Below are 26,924 nucleotides of genomic sequence, written 5' to 3' on the forward strand. Positions count from 1 at the left end.
CCTGGTGTATATATTTCTTTTAGGAATAATTTTATCTACATGAACATGAGGAACTTACAATGTATTTCTAATTTAAGGCTGTTGCTAATACTAAATCTTGATAAAACCTGTCCTTTTAAGTCTGGTTATGTTAAAAAACAAACTTTTTTCTGGTTTGATGTTATTAGTATACTGTGTTTTCATGCTTTTTTTCTCCTTCCTCCACAGTTGTGTATGCCTAAAGGGCTGTCTTTCAGAACACAAACTGACAATAAAGATCCTCAGTTCCACTCATTTATAATTACCAGGGAAGATGGTTCTCGCACCTATGGTTTTGTTCTCACTTTTTATGAAGAAGTTACAAGCAAACAAATCTGCACAGCAATGCAGACTCTCTACCAGATGCACAACGCTGAGCATTACAGCAGCGTGTATGCTTCATCCTCCTGCAGCATGGACTCACTGGCAAGCAGTATTGATGAGGGAGATACGACTTCCCTTTTGAAACTCCAGCGATATAACTCCTATGATATCAGCAGAGACACCTTGTACGTTTCCAAAAGTATATGCTTGATCACACCACTGCCTTTCATGCAGGCCTGCAAGAAATTCCTCATCCAGCTTTACAAGGCAGTTACCTCACAGCAGCCTCCACCCTTGCCGCTTGAGAGCTATATCCATAATATTCTTTATGAGGTACCTCTTCCACCTCCAGGGAGATCACTGAAATTTTATGGTGTTTATGAACCTGTCATCTGCCAGAGGCCTGGGCCTAATGAACTCCCCCTTTCTGATTATCCCCTTCGAGAGGCATTTGAGCTCCTGGGATTAGAGAACCTGGTACAGGTATTTACCTGTGTTCTTTTGGAGATGCAGATCCTTCTCTACTCACAAGGTAGGTCTTCCTTGGATTTTAAGTTTTCCAAAAACAAGTACTTATGCTCCCAATTACTGTATTTTTATGGAGTATATTACTAGGACAAAATAAATACTGGTTACGGTCTTTTCCGTTTTGTGTAAATGGAGCAGATATGAGTGGGACCAAAGGCTGAAACAATGCCTCTCTTTGAGGTGGCATTGACTGCAGAGAGAAACAAGAAGGAATACAAAAGTATTAACTTGACTGATTTGAGCATATGTATTTTTTAATAGAAATGGCCCTCTTTTCCTGATAATATATAATCATCATAAGAAATTTTATTTCTTTTCAGGCTGGTCGCAGTGGCTCACACCTGTAATCCTAGCTCTGGGAGGCCAAGGCGGGAGGATTGCTTGAGCTCAGGAGTTCAAGACCAGCCTGAGCAAGAGCGAGACCCCGTCTCTACTAAAAATAGAAAAAAAAAAATTAGCCAGTCAACTAAAAATGAAATGAAAAAATTAGCTGGGCATGGTGGTGCATGCCTGTAGTCCCAGCTACTCGGGAGGCTGAGGCAGAAGGATCGCTTGAGCCCAGGAGTTTGAGGTTGCTATGAGCTAGGCTGTCACCACGGCACTCACTCTAGCCCAGGCAACAGAGACTCTATCTCAAAAAAAAAAAAAAAGAAATTTTATTTCTTTTCATAATGAGGGTGAAAGAATCCTGTTACCACCAGAAACATGTAGACTTACCATTCTTTACAGATTAGTAGAGGTTCACATCAAAACTCAAGTGACATTGAAAAGGGATAAATGCAATTATTGACTCTTCCTGAGGTAGTCACTTTGGGTCTTTGCCTGTGGGAGCATTTTACATGAGTGAGAGAAGGTGAGCAGGCATGAGACAGATGTGACCTTCCCAGATCTAACACTACTGCCAGAGCTGTGTGTATGTACATGTGTGGTCTTTATGTTTTTTTTAAATCTCAGAAGGAAGTTATCTTTGTGGTATCTTTTTTTTTTTTTTTTTTTTTTTTTTTTTTTTTTTTTTATTTTTTATCGCCTTCATTAGGATCAATGTGGTATCTTTTATTCAGAGTTCTTCCATCTAACACATACTTAAGAAACTAACAAACTTAGGGTTTTCTTTTACCAGTACATTTGCAATGATGAGCCTAGACTCATCATGACTCGAGCCTAGACTAGGATACTGGTTCTCATCTGAATATGAATTTATAGGGGAAATAGAGATGCTATGTCTTAATGGGTAGTGGATTGAAGGAAATTATAAGATGGTACCTGTGCATTGATGAATTCTTTGAAAAATGTGACACAAATATTTGGGTTAGCATTTTGCTAACTTGTGTTTAGGCTGGCAGAATTATAGTGCAATCTCCTGACTGCTGCCGTCAAGCTTATTTTACCACTTTCTTTTTTTTATTTTTCTATTTTAAATTATAAGCAAGGCTGAGCCAAGTAGGCTATATTTGTACTTCCCCATCTTGTGTGTATGTTGACACTATTTGTGTGTTGACAGCCGTTCACGAGGTTGTATTTTCTTCAGTTTATCCTACATAATGTTCTCTGATAATACGTTCTAGTGTCTCACTTTTGTTGTCAGGATGTTCTTCTCTAATGGCCTATCTAAATTCTTTCCTTTCAGCCGGTGCAGTGGCTCATGCCTGTAATTCTAGCACTCTGGGAGGCCGGGGCAGGTGGATTGCTAGAGGTCAGGGGTTCGAAACTAGCCTGAGCAAGAGCGAGACCCGTCTCTACTAAAAATAGAAAGAAATTAATTGGCCAACTAATATAGAAAAAAATTAGCTGGACATGGTGGTGCATGCCTGTAGTCCCAGCTACTCCGGAGGCTGAGCCAGAAGGATTACTTGAGCCCAGGAGTTTGAGGTTTCTGTGAGCTAGGCTGACGCCACAGCACTCACTCTTTGTTGCCTGGGCAACAAAGTGAGACTCTGTCTCAAAAATAAAAAATAAAAAAATAAATAAATTCTTTCCTTTCTTCTTTTGCTCACTTTTGTAGTGCTCATCATTACTTGTATCATCTTTCTGTATCTGAAAATTTTTACTTTAAGTAATTCTCTTCTTTTTTTTTTTTTTTTTGAGATAGGGTCTCGCTCTATTACCCAGGCTGTAGTGCAGGAGCTCGCTGCAACCTCAAACTTCTGGGCTCAAGCGCTCCTCCTGCCTCGGCCTCCCAAGTATCTGGGACTACAAGCATATGCCACCACACCCATCTAACTTTTCTATTTTTTTGTAGAGATGGGGTCTTACTATGTTGTCTTACTATGTTGGGGTCTTACTATGTTGTTCTGGCTGGTCTTGAACACATGGGCTCAAGCTATTCTCTTAACTTGGCCTTCCAGAGTGCTAGGGTTACAGCCATGAGCCACCATGCCCAGCCTCTCTCTTTGTTTCTTACTTTTTCTTGAAAGGGGTCTGAGTTGGAGATTATCTAGAAGGGGCAGAGGCTTGGAGTGTAATACTCTCAGGTGTTTTAGCCCATTAGAAAAAGGTTTTTTTTTTTTAGGCAGAGTCTCACTTAGTTGCTGGGGCTAGAGTGCCGTGGCATCAGCCTAGCTCAGCAACCTTGAACTCCTGGGCTCAAGCAATCCTACTGTCTCAGCCTCCCGAGTAGCTGGGACTACAGGCATGCGCCACCATGCCCGGCTAATTTTTTTTTCTATATGTATTTTTAATTGTCCAGCTAATTTCTTTCTATTAGTGACGGGGTCTCGCTCTTGCTCAGGCTGGTCTCCAACCTCTAAACTCAAACGATCCACCTGCCTCAGCCTTCCAGAGTGCTAGGATTACAGACATGAGCCACCATGCCTGGCCAGAAAAAAGAATTTTAGATTCTAGACTTAAAAGGAATTTTAACGGCCATTTAGATCAATTTCCTAATGTTCTGCTTAGAGAAGCAGTTTGGGTTAGAAAGAATATTGGGGTTTTGTTTTTCTTATTTTAGTTTTTAGAAATGTGGTCTTGCTGTGTTGCCCAAGCTGGAGTGCAGTAGGTGCTTACAGGTGTGATCAGAGCCTTGAACTCTTGGGCTTAAGTGATCCTCCTGTCTCAGCCTCCCAAGTAGCCGGGACTACAGGCATGCACCACCTCACCTGGCTTGGAATGTTGGTTTTCGAAGTCATAGCAATCATGGTTTCAGATCTTTGCTCTGTCACTTACTAACTGTAACCATAGGCAAGTTACATAAATTTCCTGAGAGTCAGTTTTCTCATCTATCTAAGGATAACAGTTTCAGAGTCCCCTCTCCACTGATTCATTGTGAAGGTGAAATAAGAAAATCTGTACGAAATACTTAAGAGTATAATTGGCACTGGCTAAATTATAGCTGATGACGTTGTAGTTACTATTCATTTTATTAGTTTCATGTAATTCTTTATAAATTATGCTTATCTTGAGTTGTGAAGGTTCGACAAACACTGCATTTAACCTATAACTTTTTAAAATTAAATAGTCAAGATATTTGTTCCACAGTTGAGAACCTAATAAATGTTCTTTTATATTGTGCCATGCTTTTTTTAGAAGAGAGAAAAAAACCCTTCCATTATCACACTTCCTCTTTTAAATAGCACTTTATGTCTCACTACTTGTCTGCTCGTGATCTGTTCTGAGCTCTCATCTTTTTGCTGTTTGTTGAGAACTTTTAGTTGATTAATATTTGCTGATTTGTTTCCATTTCAAATGAAGAAGACTAAGCATTTATGGACATCTGAGTATTTTTATGGTAACTTGCTTGAATGCCTAGAAGAACAGTGTGAATCCTGAGATTAAAGAACTAGATTTTTTAAAAAGAAAATTTAAAGTGTCTCACACACACACACACACACACACACACACACACACACACACACACGTGCCATACAGTAAGTTTATAACCATTTACTAAAATAACTCTATATCAGGAATTGTACTACAAAAATGTATCATACATTTTGGGTCTTTTCCCAACATTTAATCTTCTCAACAATGAGTTAGTACTCTTATATGCTATACATGTTTTAACAAGGAGGAAATTGAGGCTTAGGGAAGCTAAGTAATCTGCCCCAAATCATACAGCTAGTAAGTACCACTAAAGAATTGGGCTTTGATCAGTCTTTTTCCAGAGTACTTAACCACTATGTCAACTGTATTGGACACTGCATTTAACCTTTCTTTATCTGTCTCAATATTTATATTTAAATTCTTAACTTGCACAGTAGGTCTGCTATAAAGGTATCATGCTAAATGATTGTAGAGTATAAAATGAAAGCTCTGTGTAAATGCAGATTTTAACACTGACAATGTCTCTCCCATTAGAGAAAGACATTTAAATGAATGAAATGAGTCATTATGTTGATTTGTACTCTGGTGCTCTCCTTCATTCCTCCTGACTCAGTGTTAGCGGGTTTTAATAACATAAGATACTTCATTTCTTATTCACTGATAAAGCTATGCTATAAATTTAAAAACATTGCAAGTGCTGAACAATTACCATGAAACCCCAAAGTGAATCATAGTAGATGAATTTCAGTGATGAAAATGTCCTTCTAGACTGATTTGAAATTCTGGTCCACAGCCCATTTAAACAGATTCAGTCTGTTATTTAGAGAATGTGTACATCACAGTCACTTTGCAGTGATAACTAGCTAGAAATTTTAGGTAGAGAATACACATGGGAGGTAGAAGCTTTTCTAGGAACCCAGATCAGAAAAGAGTGCTTTTATTCTACAGCCTGGAAATACCTGGAGGAGGATAGTGGGAAGATCAGAGTATGACTCTCTTTTCAAAGGAATAGTGGAGGAATAAAAGACAAGGGAATTTAAACACCACTGTCTAACTTTTGATACCAATAATTAAAGTCTCAGGAATATTTTTGGGTCTCCTTTAGCTCTTCACAATGGAAATAAGCAGTTACTCACTGCCCACACCACACTGCATGACTGTGTGCCTTTGCAGTGCTCCTCTCCTTTTCTTTTCCTCCCTCTTGTAAGTTATGCGTGAACTAACCTTATTAGAAAATGGAAGCTCCTTGAAATTGGGAGTCTTCCATTCACAAATTGCTAGTCATGCTCAAGTGGACATCATAGTTTATTGGTTATGGAGTTTATAAATCATAAAACCAAACCTGATATTTTGATGGCAGAAAGTGGTGGGTTCCCATGGCCTGCATTCCAAAAGCAGTAGAATTTGACCAGCTTCGGCCAGTATTTTTATAATGTTAGCTTTCTTTTATAATAAATAGAATCTTAATATTATTTTTTAAATTATTCATGATACTTTTAAAATGGTAAGGTAGACCTTATTTGGGACTGTCGAGATAGTTGTATGGAACCTACCTGACATGAGTATCCCTTTAATGGTCCTCATTTCCATTGCCTGTCTACCTGACCATATGGCTAGCCCATTGGCTTCTGCCCATGAGTCAGTAAAACCCAAACATAGGAGCTTTTACCATCGTTCAGTTCTTCCATCACTGATAGAAAAACAACATGCAAGTTAGCCCACTGAGCTGATCTGTTTTTACCTTCTTCGATTAGAGTGGTGCCTTCCAAACAGAATGTTACCCATTCACCTTGGCACTGCCATCTGTAAACCTAACAGTTCTTTGTTGGCCAGTTGAGAGGTTGTTTATAGGGCATTGTCCAAGTGACAATAGAATCTAGTAGCTTCTCACCCAGTTTCAAAGTCTTTTCCTAGGGGAAAAAAGGCTCCCTGCTTGTGAGAGTCTCCTTGCATTCCTCTGGTAATAAAACCCAGCATAAACCATTTCCATTTCATTATGGAATGCTTCTGGGTACTGCCATCTACCATTAGTGTTTTTCTAATATCACCCAAGATATTAGGGATATTTTAAGTTTCAAGATTATTTTATGTCCTTAAGTCATAGGGACACTTGCAATTAATATCTGATTGCAAGCTAGTAATTGCCCCTCAAATGGAAATTCTCTAGTCCAGTACCACAATAATTGTCACTGGAAGGCACTCACAGGCTTTTGACGTAAGCTTAGTCTGTGCTCCACACAGGGCTGTTATACAGAGAATTTGTCTGTACCAGCATTCCAGATTCTGTTCTATGCTATGTAACGTCAGGCAATCTTATTCATTCCCATTTAGCATGTCCAATTAATGTTGCTAGAAGGATGGGTTTACACACTTTCTGTTTTATAGTACTAGGTAGGGGAAGTGTTCGCTAGTCATAAGATCCATTCCCATAAAACATTTAGGTAAAGCCTGTTTAAACATTCCAGTTTCATTCAAACGTCCACCTTAATCCTATCAACCTTAACATTTTTATGTTCTATCATTCTAATTGTAGCCTGTGTGAAGACTTCACCAACAGATTTTGGTATCACAGTGTATGAGGATCCTGAGTAAAGGAGTCCCAGAAACTTCTCCACCCCTGATCACTGGTGTGCATTAGGTTTTGGGTCCCCAGCAAGGTGTCAAGCCAAGGCACCATGGCCCTTTTGTCAGCCTTTATCTCAATTAATCTGCCTGACAATTGTCCCAAGTGATTTCAGGTCATGTTTCTTGTTATAATCTTTGCCCTCCTGCAATTTTAAATTTCTCTATACTGGGGAAAATAGAGTGGACTTGTTTGGGCCCTTTAATGTTAGCAAACCGTCATTAGCAAAGGGTCCCTGTAAGTCAAACAACCTTTGATAGTGCTATAGTAAAACCTTTGGGCTGGGCACAGTGTCTCATGCCTGTATCTCAGTAATCCCAACACTTTGGGAGGATCACTTGAGGCCAGGAGTTCAAGACCAGCCTAGATAACATAGCAAGACCCTGTCTCTATAAAAAAAAATTTTTTTTTTAATTAACTGGGCATGGTCACATGTGCTTGTAGTCCTAGCTACTTGGGAGGCTGAGGCAGGAGGATGACTTGAGCTTAGGAGTTGGAGGTTGAAGTGAGCTATGGTCGTACCACTGCACTCCAGTCTGGGCAACAGAGAGAGACCCTGTCTCAAAAAAAAATTTTTTTTTCGTTCATTCTCATTAATGTGTGTTTTATTTGCCCCACTTTTTAATAACCACTAAAAAATTTCCACCCTGCTGAAACAAGCCCCTTGAATCTCCCCTCAGCATCTCCACATTCTTTTATTAATTAAGGTAATGTTTTTTATTAGCATCTGTGAGATGAGAGGTAGCAAACTTGATAAGGGTTCTCAGACTGTTCAGTTTTGCAGCAGTAAAGTTACATGAAGTGCCCATGTGAAAGAAGCCTCTTTAACTACAGCATTTGACCTGGGTAACAGGCATGTTCAGTGGGTGAACATCCCAATTACCATAAAGGCAATCCCACATGGCTTGTATACAAAGCACATCAGCTGCTTCATCTGGAGTGTTCCATTTGGCATTGATAGGAGGAATTGGGAAGTTTCCCTCTTCAGGGTAAACAGACCTTACAGCCTTTTATCCAGTCCTTAAAGCTAGCAGTACCCTTGGAAATAACCTCCTGTGGGCTGGACACAATGGTTCATGGTTGTAATCCTAGTACTCTGGGAGGATGACTTGAGTTCAGGAGTTCAAGAGCAGCCTGAGCAAGAACAAGACCCCATCTCTACCAAAAATAGAAAATTAGCCAGGTGTGGTGGCTTGTGCTTGTAGTCCCAACTACTCCGGAGGCTAAAGCAGGAGGATCCCTTGCACCCAGGAGTTTGAGGTTGCAGTGAGCTGCAATGACTCCATTGCACTCTACCCATGGTGACAGAGTGGGACTGTCTCAAAAAAAAAAAAAAAAAGGAAATTGAACCTCCCCCCCTTCATATTAAAAAGAAAGAGAGAGAGAGAAAGGGAGGGAGGGAGGGAAAGATAGATTTAAAAAGAAGAAAATACCTCCTGTGTGTCTGGGTCATATGCAGCCATCTGGGATTGTTCCATAGCGAGCTGTGGGTCCTGTGTCAACCAAAGCATGTTCTTCCACTCTGCAGCATTTAAAAACAAAGATACTGCCAGGCCGCAGTGGCTCACGCCTGTAATCCTAGCACTCTGAGAGACCGAGGCGGGAGGATCGCTCAAGGTCAGGAGTTTGAAACCAGCCTGAGCAAGAGTGAGACCCCGTCTTTACTAAAAATAGAAAGAAATCAATTGGCCAACTAAAAATACATAGAAAAAATTAGCTGGGCATGGTGGCACATGCCTGTAGTGCCAGCTACCAGGGAGACTGAGGCAGAAGGATTGCTAGAGCCCAGGAGTTTGAGGTTGCTGTGAGCTAGGCTGACGCCACGGCCCTCTAGCCCGGGCAACAGGGTGAGACTCTGGCTCAAAAAAAAAAAGCAAAACAAAGATACTGCCCCTAAATTTGTTATTCTAATAAAGATTCTTCAGGAAGCTAATGATAGTTATCTACAAAATGAGACAACTTTACACTATATCCCTCATTTCTGTAGTTTCTTGGCTTTGCCCTTTCCATATGCGGACTTACTTTTTGGTGACCAGAAGTCTTAGGGGTACTCTTTATTGTTCTTATATAATTTTTCCCTTTAGGGGTAGCTTTGAGGTTAGTGGTCAAGCTCAGACCAGCTAAATATGAGCTTGGTCCAGCATCAAGGGTCTGACCTAGCACTCTCTTTTAATTTCATTTTGGTTCTTACATAAAATAATAAGCAAAGGCTGTTATATTTTACTTTGTTTTTTAATTGGTTTACATTTCCTTGTATATCTAGTGAACCAATTCCTGGAGTGTTAGATCCATCTTTAAATTCCTTTGTAACTTTTATCTTTAGTAAGTGATCCCAGCACAGCTGCTGCTCCATACCATGAATGACCACATGGCCAACCAGGAATCAAAAGTTCCCTATTCCCCACCCTTTTCATCTTCTTTTTTCCCAAAATGTGTTACCATGAGCCTGAGCCATTATAGCAAATCCCACATTTTCTGACACCAAGTGAGAGGTGTTTTCTAACACCAAATGAGAGAGGTTCTTTCCTTCTCGGCACCTACCAGTTCTGATACCAACTGGATGCCTAACAGTTCAGTTCAATTCTGATACTACCCAGAGTTAATGTCAGACTCTACAGTTTTAAGAATTCAATCCCACAAAACTGCCCTCATTCTGGTGCCAGCCACAAATGTGATATCCAGGCTACTCACATTTCTTCCTGGCTGACTACAAATTCAGGGGTTCCCCAACACATCCCTACCCCTTAGGTTTGATAAGTTGCTAGAATGATTCACAGAACTCTTAACTGATTTACTATAAAGGATACAACTCAGGAACAGCCAAATGGAAGAGATGTATAGAGCCTATGAAAGGGCTGCAGAGCTTCTATGCCTGCTTCATGAAGCAAACCACTTTCCCAGTACCTCTATGTGTTCAGCAGCCTGGAAGCTCCTGTGTTTCTTCTTGAATAATTTCTGTTCACTTCTGTTTTCTCTAGGAATATTTTTCTTAAGCTTTCAATTTACCTGCATACAGTCTCAATAATACTTTCTTATTTTCTTGACTTCTGCTATATCTGCACTTTTGTCCTTCTTTTCATTCCTATTTATTTGTACCTTCTCTCTTTTTCTTAAATTATTTTTACCCAGAGTGTGTCAATTTTCTTTTTAAAGAACCAGCTTTTACTTTCATTGATATTGTATCTTTGCTTTATTAATGTCTGTTTTTTTGTCTTTATTATTCTTTCAACTTCCTTTGGGCTCATTAAACCTTTCTCTTTGCCCCCCCCCTTGAGCATTTGAATCCTATGGTAGCTGATCCCACAAGTCTTAATATTTGGTATTTTCATTATCATTCAGATCTAGAAATTTTTAAATGCTGATTTATTTGGGCCATTTGTCTTGCGTTTCTCCCTCCCCCCTCTTCCTTTTATTGAATTTATTGAAGTTTTTTTCTCATTGCAGTCTTTCTTCTTCAGTTAGTTTAGATGTTATATGCTTTGTTTCTCTTTTTTAGTGGTAAATTTTGAGATTTTAACATGAACATTTAGTCATTTTTTTGGAGGGGGGAGGACAGAGAAGTTTGTTACTTTTGCCGGCAAAGGAGGAGGATGGAGACTCCTGTCTGAAATGCTGTCAGCCTAATAATAAGCAGAAATACAGAGCTTTTAAAGGGAGGCCATTCAGCTTCAGACAATTGGTGTTCAACTACAGTTGATGATTCTGATCTGTCCCATCTCCAGGGAAGAAATATTAGTCTTATGTCAATAAAAATCTTTAAAATACAGACATTGTAAAATGCTTTAACTCCAGTCTCCCCTATTATGGCTGGCTTGTTATGGTTGTTCAGAATTTTAATAATCTCTCAACTTAGACATTTTTGTTTTATATACTTGGTTTTGTTTAAATTTACCCACAGTTACATTTTTTGAAAATTCACATTTTATTTCATATCCTACATATTTCTTCTGGAATCAGTCTCCTTCTTCCTAAAGTATACCCTTAGAAGTTCCTTCCCTGAGGTGGATTTCTCTATTAGATTTTGTTCATCTGAAAATGTTTTTATTTTGAACAGTAGTTTCATTGGATGTTAAATTATAGATTAGAAGTTTTTTTCTCTGTTAGTACTCAGAGGATAATATCCTTCTATTTTCTGGTGTCCAGTGTGGCTGTTGAGAAGTCAGCTATCACAATCACTCTTGTCATTCATTGGCCAGAAATCTGTCTTTTCACTCTGGTTATGTGTAAGATTTTCTGTCTGTCTTTGGTGGTTCTCTGTTTTGACTGTGTTTTGTCTGAATAAGGCTTTCTTTATTTGTCCTGCTTGTGATTCATTGTGTTTCCTGAAATCCAAGAGTTAATGTGTTTTATCAACTTTGGGAAATTCTCAACTATCTTTCTAAATATTGCTTCCAGTGGTCCCAACTTCTGTGGGGCCCTGCTCAGTGTCTCTAGGCCTGCTGGGCTGTCTGCTCAGCCCTCTGGCCCTGAAGCTGGTAGCCCACTCCTAGAGGAGCTGTTTGCCCAATTTGGGACCTTGTGGACCTTCCTCATGCCAGGCTGGGTCTGAAGTCCAGTTGTAGTTCAGGAGGCCTGAGTTGGTGTTGGTGGCCAAACTACTGAGTGAGGAGGAGCAGGAACTGCAGGAGACTGAGCAGTTGCAGAATGGTGAGAATGAAGATTTAAATAAACTTGCAGAGAGTGAAATAACTTTGTGTCAAAAAGAAATAACTCAGTCCAGGCATCAGATTATCTTACTTTTGGTTCTATCAGAAGAAACATATGAAAACAGTTTGATCCTGGAGATGTCCTTAGACCTGCCTCTGCCAGCATTGAGGGTTCAGAAGGCTATATATAAGCACATAAATTTGGAAGGAGGTGTGCACAAGATACAAATAGTGCCAAAGACAGAAGCAAGGCAGCATCCATCATAGCACCATGACTGCAGCAATGTTACCCCAGCCTACTGAGATTCATCCAGTGACTAATCCTAAAGATTTCGGAATTGACACTAAGTGAGCCATTGGAGCCAGGGGTAGCATGTAAATACCATGAATGGTGCTGTCTGGATAAATTCATATTTCAGCAGGAAGAAGAGAAAGGATTAGAAGGAACATGAGCATTGCTTGAAATAAATAAAGATTTTTCTATTAAAACTCAAATTCTTATAACACTCTAAATAAATAAATATTACTTCCATCCAGTTTTTCTTTTTTTATCCTTCTGAAACTCTAAACATGTTAATCCCTCTAGCTCAATCTTCCATGTCTTTTTTTTTTTTTTTTTTTTTTTTGGAGACAGAGTCTCGCTCTGTTGCCTGGGCTAGAGTGCTGTGACGTCAACCCAGCTCACAGCAACCTCAAACTCCTGGGTTCAAGTGATCCTCCTGCCTCAGACTCCCTAGTTGGAACTCCCAAGCTGGGACTCCCAGCTAGGACTACAGGCATGTGCCACCATGCCTGGCTAATTTTTACACACACACACACACACACACACACACACACACACACACACACACACACACTTTTAGTTGTTCAGCTGATTTCTTTCTATTTTTTAGTAGAGATGGGGTCTTGCTCTTGCTCAGGCTGGTCTTGAACTCCTGAGCTCGAACGATCCACCCGCCTGGGCCTCCCAGAGTGCTAGTATTACAGACGTGAGCCACCGCACCCGGCCCTTCCATGTCCCTTAACCTCTTTTTCTATCTCATCATCTGTGTACTGCATTCTGAGTGATTTCACTATATCTGTCTCCCAGTTTATTCTCTTTTTACCTGTGTTTAGTCTGTCATTAGCTCTTTCTTTGGTATTTTTTGGTCGCAATAAAGTTTATTACAAAAACCGACAAGCACATATAGGTTGGCTGACTCAGGTGACATGGTGTGGCAGCTTTACATTGGTGTCATACTCACTGAGGGCAGGGGTCAAGTCCTCCACAATTAGAGTACTTACAGTCTTTGCTCTTGCTTTAGGAGGTGCCAGAGGCTGTTGCCTTCATTTTGTGGTGCTGTAGGGCATTGTTGGCAACATCTCAGATGAATTTCTGTGCAGCTAGGGAGATGAGCCAAATTATGCATGGATCTGAGACCTCAGCATGGTTCAGGTAATAACCAGGCAGTGTATCCAGGATCATAGGTGTGTAATCCTTCTCCTGCACCAGGAAGTCCACCAGAGGTGTGCTAGACACCACCAGCTTCACATCTCCTTTAGCAGTATTTAGCAGGGCATAAACCTTGCTAGACACAGTGCCTGTGCTGAGCTACCATGGTTCCTGTGCCACCAACCACGGCTCCAGACCTGGACCCCTCTGCTGATGATATTCTCCCTGGTGGTCCTGGTAGACATTGTGGCAGGGGGGCTGAAACTTGGTCTCTTTGCCAGAGCCCCTGTTAGGCAAATCTTTCACTGTATAGTTCATTGTATAACATAGTCAAGTGTAATTTTTTTTAATGTGTAAAAAGTTTTATTTTACATGCCTTAGATGTTAACATATTAATTTCTCAACACATTTATTGGCCAGTCACCATGTATTAGGCTCTGTGTTGAATGTGAAAAATATTGAGGTTAAAAATACAGCCAATTGCTCTCTAGGAAGTGATGGTTTATTAGGGAAAAGAGACACGCAAACAGATAATTATAATAGAATTGAAATAGTTTTCATGAAATGAATAATTGCTGTGATGGAAATAAAGATAGGGTACTATTGAAGCATGTGGAGGGACTCGAGTGATAAGTGTTAGGGAAGGCTTTCCAGAGAACAGCTGCCTGAGGAATAAGTGGAACTTAGCAAGGCAGTGTAAGGGGAAGGGACATGTGAAAACATACCCCATTCAGTACATGAACTACAAGCAGTGATGTGATTGTATATGGGGTGGTGATAAGGAATGAGACAGACAAGGGCCAAATTATGAAGAGCCTTGTATGCCATGTTGAAGCTTGTCTTAAAATTAAAATAATCCTGTTACATATTCATCACTTTGAGTATCAATGGAAAAAAAGACTTTCCCAAAATACTTAAATTTTTTTAAAACATGCTTAAAGAAGAAAACTTTACCTTTTATTTTATTTCTTGGTTCAGTTAGAAAGAATTGTCTTGTTTCTGCTAAGTAATTTCATTATTAGACTGTGATATTTCAACCAATCTTGAAGAGGATATGGAACTGGAAGAATAGAAGTCGAACACCCATAACAAATGGGTGGAATTATGGTGAAGGAAAAATGAACCATGTACAGCAAGTAGTCTAATGTCTAGTAGAAGGGGAGAAAATGTGTAATTTTTGTTTTTTTCATTTCCCACAATGGTGTTTTCCATGACCAAAGCAAGAAAATAGCCCAAGTAGAAAGTTTTGTATTTTCTGGGAGATTGAACATTTCCCCCACCAATGGTAAAGAAAGTAGCCAAGCTGCTAGGGATTTGATTTGACTGCTTAAAACCCTGTGCCTTTCAGCCTAGGTCCAATCAAGAGGCAGAGAAACCACAGTAATTTAAACAGAGCAGTGTAATATGAGGTGTTACTAAGCCATAATAGGAGAGTAACTATAAAGACATAAAATGCTGAAGGATACTCAAGAAAGGACAAGCTTGGAAGAGGGGATCTATTTCCCAAGGCTGGGGTTCACACCTCATTGAAGAAATTGTGGTTGCGAAGTATGGAGAAGATCAGTGAGTTATGTGGATGAGAGCTGGTCTTCAGTCACCAGGCAAGCAGAAAACAAACCTCTGAAGCACAAGTGAGCTTCAGCTAGTGAGTAGGCCCACAAAAGTCAGGGCACCACTGTATGAGTCCGAATGCGCAGTGTCTGTGTTGAGAGAGCTATGGGAAGGTGGACATTGGGCTACTTTGCTAAGGGACGCTTGACTCTGGGCGTGTGGCTGCGGCAGCATACCACTGGATGTCTTCACATATCTCCACCACTGATCAACAGTATAACAGTAGCACAAACAAGCAGAACACCAGGCGCTGCACTCTGGAACCTGGAAGAGAAGCTCTCTCCTGCAGTGTCTCTCGATTGCCCTCTACTGGCAAAGCTTAACATTGTGCTCACTGTAAAAGAAAATACACTGAGTGAATTTGGAGCTGAGTGGCAATGAATAGATAACTAGCACAGGATCTGACTGCTTAAAACCCTGAGCCTTTCACCTGTGTCTGCCTTATAATTGAGAAAGAGTCTATGGCCATACCACCCTGAACGCACCCGATCTCGTCTGATCTCGGAAGCTAAGCAGGGTCGGGCCTGGTTAGTACTTGGATGGGAGAAAGAAAAAGACCTTGCTGTCTAGGAACTGATCTGGCTCTCATAGAGTAATGTGACTGTTACAACAGACTGATCTGATGTTCACAACTAAGCCATGTTGTTCTCTTGTAGGACGTAACATCACAAGAACATCAAGCAAGATCACTGTGCAACCCACGAAATTCCAAATCTCTCCTCTCATGAAATCAGTAACTGCTACTTCCTAACCAATTACAGCTTTATTCCCACTTTAGTGTACCCTCCCTATAAATCAGATTTACTGAGATATACTCAGTCATAGAATTGCCCTGATTTCTGACAGCTCCCAATCCAAAGCAAGTCACCATTTCCTTAGATTGCCCAAAATTATTCATCCAAAGCCCAAATCCTGTAGTAGTTTCTTTCTTCACTAAAACATGTTACAGTTCCCCAAGGTGTGCTCTCTGCAATGAGTAATATACCCAACTTGTTAAGCACAAGTGAATCTTCTCCTTTAAAAAAAAAAATATTCCTAAGTAAGGCATTTCAAAGTTGAAGGTAGGCAAGGGATTGGAGAAAGAATATACCCCCACATTAAATTATTTAAGGGCTATTAAGTTAGCTATTAAGTAGTTACTGTTTTCCCATTTAATGTTGTAAAAAAGGTATTTCTATTTAAAAACCTAGATTTTAATTTTAGGGTTTCTTTTTTTTAAGAAACTAGCTGAGGGCGGGCGCGGTGGCTCAGGCCTGTAATCCTAGCTCTCTGGGAGGCCGAGGTGGGCGGATTGCTCGAGGACAGGAGTTCGAAACCAGCCTGAGCAAGAGCGAGACCCCGTCTCTACTATAAATAGAAAGAAATTAATTGGCCAACTAATATATATAGAAAAAATTAGCCGGGCATGGTGGCGCATGCCTGTAGTCCCAGCTACTTGGGAGGCTGAGGCAGAAGGATTGCTTGAGCCAGGAGATTGAGGTTGCTGTGAGCTAGGCTGACACCTTGGCACTCACTCTAGCCTGGGCAACAAAGTGAGACTCTGTCTCAAAAAAAAAAAAAAAAAAGAAGAAGCTAGCTGAGGTAGAAACATTTACTTCTTTTTAGGAAGTTATTGTCTTAGAAAACTAATCTTTAAATAACAGTGCGCCCCCAAAAGAACTCTGATAATAGTTTATGGAATTATTTTTGTGACAATAAAACTCCATAAAAACCCATAGTAAAACTAATAACGATTTTTAAAAGTTAGCACATATATACAGGAGCAGTCAAGTTATCTTTGTAATAGCTCACCTACAGAGGACATACTGTACATTTTTAATATCAAATCATAAAATATTTATTATTAGCACCACACTCTAACCAACTGAGCTAACTGGCCACTCATCAAATCATAAAATATTTAAATGAAGTGAATATGCAGTTATATTTTTTCCTCTCAGTTTTCAGTAGACCCTGTTCTCAAACTTCAGGAGTGATGTGTGGAATACATCTTCCTGGTGGAACAACACTGAGTCTTTTCATTCTTTGGTCACTTCCAGAAAGCTGTGGAAGTTTCCTGAGCATCCTTCCTACTCTGAAGGGCCTTGGGACATCTGTAATATATCTTATTGTTAAGATCATTACTTTTTTAGTTGAGTGTACCTGTCATCCCAGCTACTCAACAGGCTGAGGCACAAGGATCACTTGAGCCCTGGCTGTAGTGTACTATGATTGAACCTGTGAACAGGCACTGCACTCTAGCCTGGGCAACATACAGTGGACCCTGTTTTTAAAAAAAAAAAAAAAAAACTTTTACATTTCATTTTAATATGGAAGGGCTAAAATGTTAAAATGTGATTTTTATTTCTAAGAGTTCTGATCCCTATAAGGTCTACTAATGCATAGTTAGAATGAGTCACTTGGTAACAATTCTCTGCATGATGAACAATAACCATGCCTTAGTAAACAGATATTTGGATTTTTCTTATAATGTGCCTGGGCATGCACATAATTAACTGAACATATTTATATAGGGATTCATACAGAATCTCCCAAGAAGTATAATTTTTCAGTGAAGTTTCTTTTTTGAGTAGTTACCATATTCTCCTACTGAAAAATTAGTGGTTCTTTAATCTCATGTGGATAAAATCTAAGCATGTCTATTTAAGTTATGGATATCCATCAAAATTATATATTCTTATCCCACTAATTCATTTATTTATTCAAAAATATTATTTGAGCCTCTATTATATGCCAGATACTGTGCCAAATACTGAAGTTACAAAAATAAAAAAGACCCCAATCTTTGGTTGAAATGGAGGCCACAGAGTAAAATCTAAGGACACTTTGGATTTGGTCTTTTTATAGTTAGTTATCAGTCTGTCTTCCTACTCTTGATTTTTTTTCTTTCTTTTTTTTTTGTATTTTGTTAGGATTATGTTGAACATTAGAGGAGAATAATATAACATTTAGCAACATCAGTAAATTTGATCAGTAAATTTTAGTCAGCACTGGCTATGAACCAGGCTCTGTGCTTTATAGGCAAAATCGGAGAAAATGGATAGCACTCTTCCCTTAGGGAACCCTAACTGGAGAAGAGACAGTAGCATGGGGCAAGTGCCATAATGGAATCCTGTGATAGTGCAGAACTGCAGTAAGGGCACAGTTTCTAAGAGCCATCAAATAGACTCCCGAGGTTTCAGTCAGGTTCCTATGCCCACCCCAACTCCTGTGATAACAGACCATCATCTTTTACAGTTCATACATCTCTGCCTAATACTAGGAGAATTGTAGGTAAACTGATTATCTGATCTCCTTTGACCACTACCCCACTCTCTTCCACAGAGAGTACCAGTTGTCTCTGCCCAGCTTTTTCTGAGGGTCTCAGCTGAAGCTCTGTATGTGTGTATCCCCATCCCAGGTGACTGGGTCAGCTCTTTGTGCTCATATCACTGACCCCCTACCCTTCAGGCCACCTGGTATGTGTTTTAGAAGTTTCCTGTAAACAACTTTTCACCTAAAATCTGAGCCTTAATAGTGAAATAAGGAAAATTTTAAGTACATTTGGGCTATGGATAGCTTATGATTCATTACCAAAATCCCATTATAAACTATTAAGGGCATTTAAAAATTATAAAATGAGGCTGGGTATGATGGCTTATGCCTGTTATCTCAGCACTTTAGGAGGCTGAGGTGGGAGGATCTTGAGGTCAGGAGTTCAAGACCAGCCTGGGCAACACAGCAAGATCCCATCTTTACAAATATATATATATATAATATACATATATAATATATATATATATATATATATATAGAGAGAGAGAGAGAGAGAGAGAGAAATTAGCTTGGCATGATGGCCTGCACCTATAGGCCCAGCTATTTGGAAGGCTGAGGCAGGAGGATCATTTGAGCCCAGGAATTTGAGGTTACAATGAGCTATGACTAGACCACTGTACTCCAGCCTAGATGACAGAGTAAGACCCTGTCTCAAAAAATAAATAAATAATAAAATGACGCAAAAAATTTTAAATGAAAACATTCTTTTTGTGCTTGGTCAAGTGTTCTTTGAGTTGATGTGAACCAAGTAATATCTGATCATTTTACTTAAACTTTTAAAAAATATTCCCCCAAAATCTTCCTCAGATTTTACTATATTTGTGCACAATGAATTCTGTGAGCAGATTATTACAAGCCTATAACCCCTTATCTTCAATTCTCAAATCCAGAAAATACTGAAAAGCAAACCTGTTTTTGTAATCCATTTGTCAGTGAAACCAGACCTGAACCAAAATGACCCTATTCATATTCTTTGATTATCTGTCCTACAGAGACACTCAAATGGTTTGCTACAGAAATATTAATGTATTTGATTATAGGGTACTGCCATAGATAGTTCATATATGTGGTATATGTACCATATTACTTTTCTAAATTAAAAAATCTGAATTCTAAAGCATGGCTTGCCTCCAAAGTTTTAAATAAGGATTGTAAAAAAAGAGAAAAAAAAGGATTGTTGACATATGTAAGTATTAATATAAAGCATCCATGGCAGAATGATTTAAAAGACCACTTTAATATTGTAGATAGTTTTTAGTTTTGATAAATTAATTCATGTAAACAAAACACAACAAAAAAATCTTCTGTTTTATGGTAACTCACTTTTTATCCCTAAATGTGATAGTTCTGCAGTTAGGGGTTACATATAGGAAGTGTGACTGTGAATGCATGTATGTTTGATTTCTTGTACCCACAAAATGAGGGCTAAAATAAATATAATCAACTAACTAAAGGCTATATCAATGATCAAATATACTGTACAAGAAAAAAGAGCCTCTGAATTAGAGATTGTATAAGTGTGCATGTATATAAAACTGATCAGTAGCAGTACACTATATCTTGCACATTTTTAATGGGATAAGTGGCCAAGAGCAACTTTTTTAGTTCTTGATTCCTCCACACTTTAAGGGAATGTAAATTCACAAACCAGTGATTTTAAGAAGCGAAGAGTGTGATGATGTTTCCCACCTACCCACAGCTCCTTAAAACCATTGAAATGAAACTATTTGATTCTTTAATTATGGTGGAATAGAACTGACCTATTTTCTGCATGATCATAAAGAAACATTTATTTTTAACACAGAACTTTTTTTCTTGAAATTGATATTTTCAAGCTTATTGCAATGATTGTTTTTACTTGGACTCTTCCCCTCCATTTTTCCCTGTTCTGTGCAGATTATCAACGCCTGATGACTGTGGCGGAAGGCATCACCACACTTTTGTTCCCATTTCAATGGCAGCATGTTTATGTACCCATCCTCCCTGCTTCTCTGCTACATTTTCTTGATGCTCCTGTCCCTTATCTGATGGGCCTTCAGTCAAAAGAAGGAACTGACCGTTCTAAACTAGAACTTCCTCAAGAGGTAAAACTTAAAATGAATGATGAAACATTTGCTGTTTGTTGATTTAGGTCAAGGCTACTTGTGTTAGATAACATTGTCTTTGTCTAACTTGTGTCTTTGACTCTCCTCATTCTCCCAAGTAGAGAGCCTGGGCCAAAGAATGCAGATTGTGAATCGTAATGGTTACTATAACATAGTCATTAATTAAACATTGTTCAAAGCAAAACAATGGCAGATTTTCACAACTATACGTTTGTGAAGATGGAATAATAGTAGTATGATCTTTGCTTTATTATTATAATAGCATTTCATGTCTTTTCTTCATATTATAAATTTTGTTTTTAAGCAGTACAGCTCATTTTTTAACATCCTTTAAAATCATTATATTAATTGAGGTGAATTTGATTTTTGACTTCTACCAAATGAAAAGCAACGTCTTTCAACAAACGAGTGATAAAGGAAAATATCGAATACTTTACTATTCTGTGTTTTCTGACATAAGGCCAGTTATCAACCTGTTCTGAATATCAACTTGGCTTGGTGGTTGAGATAAAAATTCTAACCCCTTGCTTTTATGACTCCTTAAGGTTACTACACTTTCTGTGTCTTGTATTTTCAAATGTTATTTAGGAAGAAAATAAACAAGAATTCTTAAAAGCATTTTTAATATAATTTTTATTTTATTTATTTTGAGGGGGGAGGTGGGGTCTCACTTGCCTGGGCTAGAGTGCAGTGGTAGGATCATAGCTTACTGCAACCTCAAACTTCTGGGCTCAAGCGATTCTCCTGCCTCAGCCTCCGGAATAGCTGGAACTACTAGCGTTTGCCACCATGCCCAACTAATTTTCCTAATTTTTTATAGAGATGGGTCTCAGTATTGCTCAGGCTGGTCTGAAACTCCTGGTTTCAATCAATCCTCCCATCTCGGCCTCCCAAAGTACTAGGATTACAGGTGTGAGACACCACACCTGGCCTCTAATTTTTAGCTATTTTTAATGGTACTCAGAATTAGAATATAAAGCCTTTAAAATGAAACATTGGGCCGGGCATGGTGACTCACACCTGTAATCCTAGCACTCTGAGAGGCCCAGGCGGGTGGATCGTTTGAGCTCAGGAGTTCAAGACCAGCCTGAGTAAGAGCAAGACCCTGTCAATACTAAAAAAATAGAAAGAAATTAGCTGAACAACTAAAAATATATATAGAAAAAATTAGCCGGACATGGTGGCGCATGCCTGTAGTCCCAGCTACTCAGGAGGCTGAGGCAGGAGGATCGCTTGAGCCCAGGAGTTTGAGATTGCTGTGAGCTAGGCTGATGCCATGGCACTCCAGCCTGGGCAACAGAGTGAGACTATGTCTCAAATAGATAGATAGATAGATAGATAGATAGATAGATAGATAGATAGATAGATAGATAGATACATAGATAGATACATAGATAGATACATAGATAGATAGATACATAGATAGATAGATAGATAGATAGATAGAAAGAAAGAAATATTGATGAGAGTGCTACAGCCTACTGAAAAGCCTAAATGGTTAATTACATTATATTACTAAATATTAGCAACTTCGTTAATAAAATCTCTCAGGCTGAGCTTCACTCTTTTTTTTGTTTTTGGAGATAGATTCTCTGTCACCTGGGCTATCGTGCAGTGGCATCATGATAGTTCACTGCAACCTCAAATTCCTGGGCTCAAGCAATCCTCCTACAGCCTCCCGAGAAGCTGGGACTACAGGTGTACACCACCACTCCTGGCTAACTTTATTATTTTGTAGAGATGGGGTCTTGCTATGTTGCTCACGCTAGTCTCAAACTGGCCTCAAGCAGTCGTCCTAGTACAGCCTCCGAAAGTGGTAGGATTATAGGTGTGAGCCATGGCGACCAGCCCCTGAGCTTTACTTTTATTTGTTCTTATTTCCCATAGAGATTCTCATTTTAATAAGTGTATTTAAAATATATACTAAGCCACAGACATTTTACTAGGTAATGATTTTTGTAATCAACTATTGCTTACTTATAATGACTAGTTTCCCCACCAAAATTAATGTTTTTTTTTGTTTGTTTGTTTTTTTTTAAGAAAAAATAGCTAGATGCAGATCATATAAAACATACATGCAGGCTGTCTTGTTCTTTTGGGGCTTATGCATGTTTTCTGTATTTTCCTCCCTCTTTTCTCTATTCCTGGAATTTTCTTCTTTTCTCTTTTATTAAATTAATCTAGTATTTTCTTGGCTCAAATAAGTAAATCCTTTAAATCTCTAAGGAAAAAGAAGTAGACTAGCCAAATGCATTTTGTTTTGAAGGTTTAAACAATGACATGTTTTAGTTTCTTGTTGAATATATTATCTATCTTTTGTGTTAATCAAGTGATATAAGATAGTTCATTTAGATGTAGGAATATTGTCTGTCCATTTTTGCATAAGTATTATAATAATTATTGAGAAATTCTTAAATGCCACCTTGACATATATGTAGTTAGGAAATTTTTCTGTCTCTGTGCATATCCTCTGATTCTAAAGATAAACTTAAGGGTTCTAAAAGCTCTTGCAGTAATGTCTGTGATTTTTCTAATTTTTCAGTGATGAGTTCATTGCTGTTTAACAAATACACATACCCATCTATTTATAGAGTAGAATAATATGAAATAACCTGAATCAGCTGTGAAAAATAGCATTGCTTCTGTGTAAAAACTATAAATTAGTGCATCATTGTTTTAGAAGAAAAGGGAAACAGTATAACACTTCACTCTGGTATCATTTTATAATGAGATGAAATAATCTGCTTCATGTAATTTTGAGGAGGAAGTGGATATAAAAAGAGTCATTTAAAAAAATGACTTAAATGCACTCACTAGTAATACTTCCCTCTCTCTTTCCCTGAAAACTCTACAATAAAATAATGGCTAAAAGTAATTATAAAAATGACAAGTTTATGCAATGATTATTTTAAGAAGGTATGATTTTGGTTGTTACAGATAGCTAATGTAACTACATAGACTTATAATTAACCACCCACTCACTATCCTCATGATTCCAAAATGATAAAGCCACAAGTAGACATTTAGAATGCTGTTTTTTAGGGAGTGGATTAGTAGGAATGAGGGTGGAAGGACCTGGCACTGAAGAGTAATTGCATAGAGTGGTACCACACTTTCTACCATTCTTACTCATCTTTACAGTGTAGAGTGGACAAAAAAGAGAAAAACTGAAACAGAACTGCGTTTGCCACTTTTTGTCTCATCTTGCCCTGAGATTCTGAGAGAATCTTTTAAATGTTCTCCTCTGGCTTACTTTCACACTGGCGTTCCTTAAGACACTGAGAAGCTAGATCACTCATGGAACGTGAATAGAGCTGCCTTAGACTCATATTGCTGGATACATGCTGCTCCTGCCTACAGTTTTGGGATTTCCCCGAAAAGACTATCTCCTCAGAGGTTGTTCTTTCATTAACCAATTGCCTCATACATCATTTGTGTAGTATACAATAGGCATATCAAGATATAAATAAGAGGTGATTTCTGCTTTCTAAAAAAGTCATTTACAAATATCAATAACACAATCCTAGCACTCTGAGAGGCTGAGGCAGGCGGATTGCTTGAGGTCAGGAGTTCGAAACCAGCCTGAGCAAGAGTGAGACCCCATCTCTACTATAAATAGAAAGAAATTAATTGGCCAACTAATATATATAGAAAAAATTAGCCAGGCATGGTGGCGCATGCCTGTAGTCCCAGCTACTCGGGAGGCTGAGGCAGCAGGATTGCTTGAGCCCAGGAGTTTGAGGTTGCTGTGAGCTAGGCTGACACCATGGCACTCACTCTAGCTTGGGCAACAAAGCAAGACTCTGTCTCAAAAACAAAACAAACAACAACAAAAAAAAACTAAAAACAAATATCAGTAACACAGATTTAAAAAACATAAAAAGGCCGGGCACAGTGGCTCACGCCTGTAATCCTAGCACTCTGGGAGGCCGAGGCAGGCAGATTGTTCGAGGTCAGGAGTTCGAGACCAGCCTGAGCAAGAGCGAGACCCCATCTCTACTATAAATAGAAAGAAATTAATTGGCCAACTAATATATATAGAAAAAATTAGCCGGGCATGGTGGCACATGCCTGTAGTCCCAGCTACTCGGGAGGCTGAGGCAGGAGGATCGCTTGAGCCCAGGAGTTTGAGGTTGCTGTGAGCTAGGCTGACGCCACGGCACTCACTCTAGCCAGGGCAACAAAGCGAGACTCTGTCTCCAAAAAATAAAAAAACAAAAAATAATAAAATAAAAGGAGTGAATGAACAGAGAATATACAGGGACTATACAGAGGAGATCAGAATTCCTTTTAGGGTAGAGATAAAGGAAGGCTTCATGACAGAAGAGATAATTAAGCTTTTGTTCTCTCGTTTTGATTGAACTTTTATTGTTTTTAATTGAAAGTAATTACATATTGTGAAGGCTTATGGGCAGTGTTGAATGGTAGAAATACTTAGTCCTAAAACAATGTCAGATTGAGATGTTGAGTAAATTTGTTATCATGTATGTAATACTTGCGCCCTTCTGATACAATTTTTAAAATTCAGTGGTGTTAGGCTGGGTGTGATGGCTCACGCCTGTAATCTTAGCACTCTGGGAGGCTGAGGCAGGAGGATTGCTTGAGGGTCAGGAGTTTGAGACAAGCTCGAGCAAGAGCAAGATCCCATCTCTACAAAAAATAGACAACCTAGCAGGATGTGTTGGTGCACACCTGTAGTCCCAGCTACCCTGGAGACTAAGGCAGGAGGATCCCTTGAGCCTAAGAGTTGGAGGTTGCAATGAGCTATGATGACACCACTGCACTCTAGCCCGGTGACAGACTCCGTCTCATAAAAAAAGAAAAAAAAATCAATAGTGTTAAAAATGAGAAAGCAACTTATCAGAACGCCCTATTGTACAGAGTTCTTGATTGTTTTAGAGAAAGGACCTTTTGGTTTTCTTTAGTAAATTTGCATAATACAAGTTTGTATATTCTGTTTCTGCTTTATGGTAATCAAAGCCCCAACTTGAACCCTTCTAAGCAGATACAGGAGAATATAAGAGACTTTTGTGGGATCATAGAGACAGGCCAGTAGCTGTGGTTCTGGCCCTCCCACCTTGCAATATACTGGCAGCTTAGTAATGATTTCATGAGCAAAACAAGCTTTAAAATTTCAGAAAATATATCATTTTCTTTTTTCATGGGAGGAGGAAAGGGATAGATAGAAAAGGATAGCAGAAAATCATAAATGAAGGGGACAGTACAAAATCTAAGTGCTGGGAGGTTACTGGTTAACATTTACATTAGAAAGTTAGTCAATTTTTTTCTTCCATTTTTAAAGATAATGAATTATCCATTTGAATTATGATGACCTACTTTCTCCCATTAAACCTTGCAATGTATCTTGAGACTGAAGATACATACAAAGATGTGAATTTAAAGAAAGCTGTAGACAGCACTACTGTCTTCAGCAAAAGATGACTTTTCAGCTCTTAGTTTATTTAGAGAAAGTTACAAAAGAGATGAGGAAAAACAGGAGAAGGGGGTATGCCATAGGCCACCAGACTGAGGATGCACATCTGGAGCAGGTGCCAAGAAGTAAGCTAATTTCTTAGGCCTCAATTTCATTATCTGCAGAATTAAAGGGCTGGATTCAAAGGTTGTGTCAGGCTGTAGGAATCATTGTTGATTATTTGACTTGAATGGGAGAAAATCTTGAGTTTTTATTGAGCTTAATTTGTAACTTCACTATACTTCTGGCTCATTGGCATCTGACATGAAGAGTAGGAATGAGAAAAAAACCAACTGTTCACTTTCACCTTTCATCTTGCCTTGCCATTCCGGATCAGAGGGACAGTATGAATGCTCTCCTGGTGACCTAGGAGTGGATGAGACAGGGAGAGAAACATGGAGTTTCTAGGAGCACAGTCTTCTTTTTTGCTGACAACCTAGTTCTGATTGAGAGACTATGGATGGTAAAATTAAAATACTGCTTGGAGTCTACTACAATCAGGTACATGAGGGATAATGAGAATTTTATGCAGATGCTTGGCCTCTTGAATTTTCTATATGTACATGAAAATTATTTAAAAGTCTTTTTCTTCAAAATAAATTCCAAATCTAGAGTGTAAGCAAACTGAAAAATAAATCTGCTCTAATTTGTTACCTCTTTTTCTTAACTCAAAAATATCTTCTGAGTCAACTCTTAATTATTGAAGGGTTAATCATTTGTAGTTATCAAAGCACTTATCTTCACCACCTCTCTCTGCCTCCTGCTTTTTGTCTAGTGACCTCTTAAATGCTTTTGCTGTCCAGGAGGTTTAGCTAATTTTGGGTAAAGTAAAAATTTGTGGATTATCTGTGAGTTGGATTGATCTTTGCCAATTTCATCCTATTTTGGGGTACTACAGCTGCTAATTTTTAACAATTGTGAATTCTAAATTACATATTTTGTTAGAGCAGTGGAATGGCAGAGAAAGTTCAGGTGCATTGAGTGAGCATTATACTGTAAATAGTATCATCTATTAGGCATTCCTAAGTGGGCATCCTTACCCATTCATTAGGAATGCCTAATAAATGCCAAGTATTAGAGAATCATG

The 26,924-nt window shown here is 38.8% G+C and overlaps 1 protein-coding gene across 2 annotated transcripts in view; it reads left to right on the forward strand.

Annotated features, from left to right (window-relative positions):
* DENND5B (DENN domain containing 5B) overlaps nucleotides 1-26,924 on the forward strand; it is a 181,754-nt gene that overhangs the window by 91,564 nt on the left and 63,266 nt on the right. For both annotated transcript variants that reach the window (XM_076007508.1, XM_076007509.1), the window contains 2 exons: nucleotides 208-874; nucleotides 20,156-20,343. In XM_076007508.1, coding sequence (XP_075863623.1) covers nucleotides 208-874; nucleotides 20,156-20,343 — 855 coding nt within the window. The remainder of the gene's footprint in view (nucleotides 1-207; nucleotides 875-20,155; nucleotides 20,344-26,924) is intronic.

The sequence above is a fragment of the Microcebus murinus genome, chromosome 10, assembly GCF_040939455.1.
Source record: "Microcebus murinus isolate Inina chromosome 10, M.murinus_Inina_mat1.0, whole genome shotgun sequence".
NCBI lineage: Eukaryota > Metazoa > Chordata > Mammalia > Primates > Cheirogaleidae > Microcebus > Microcebus murinus.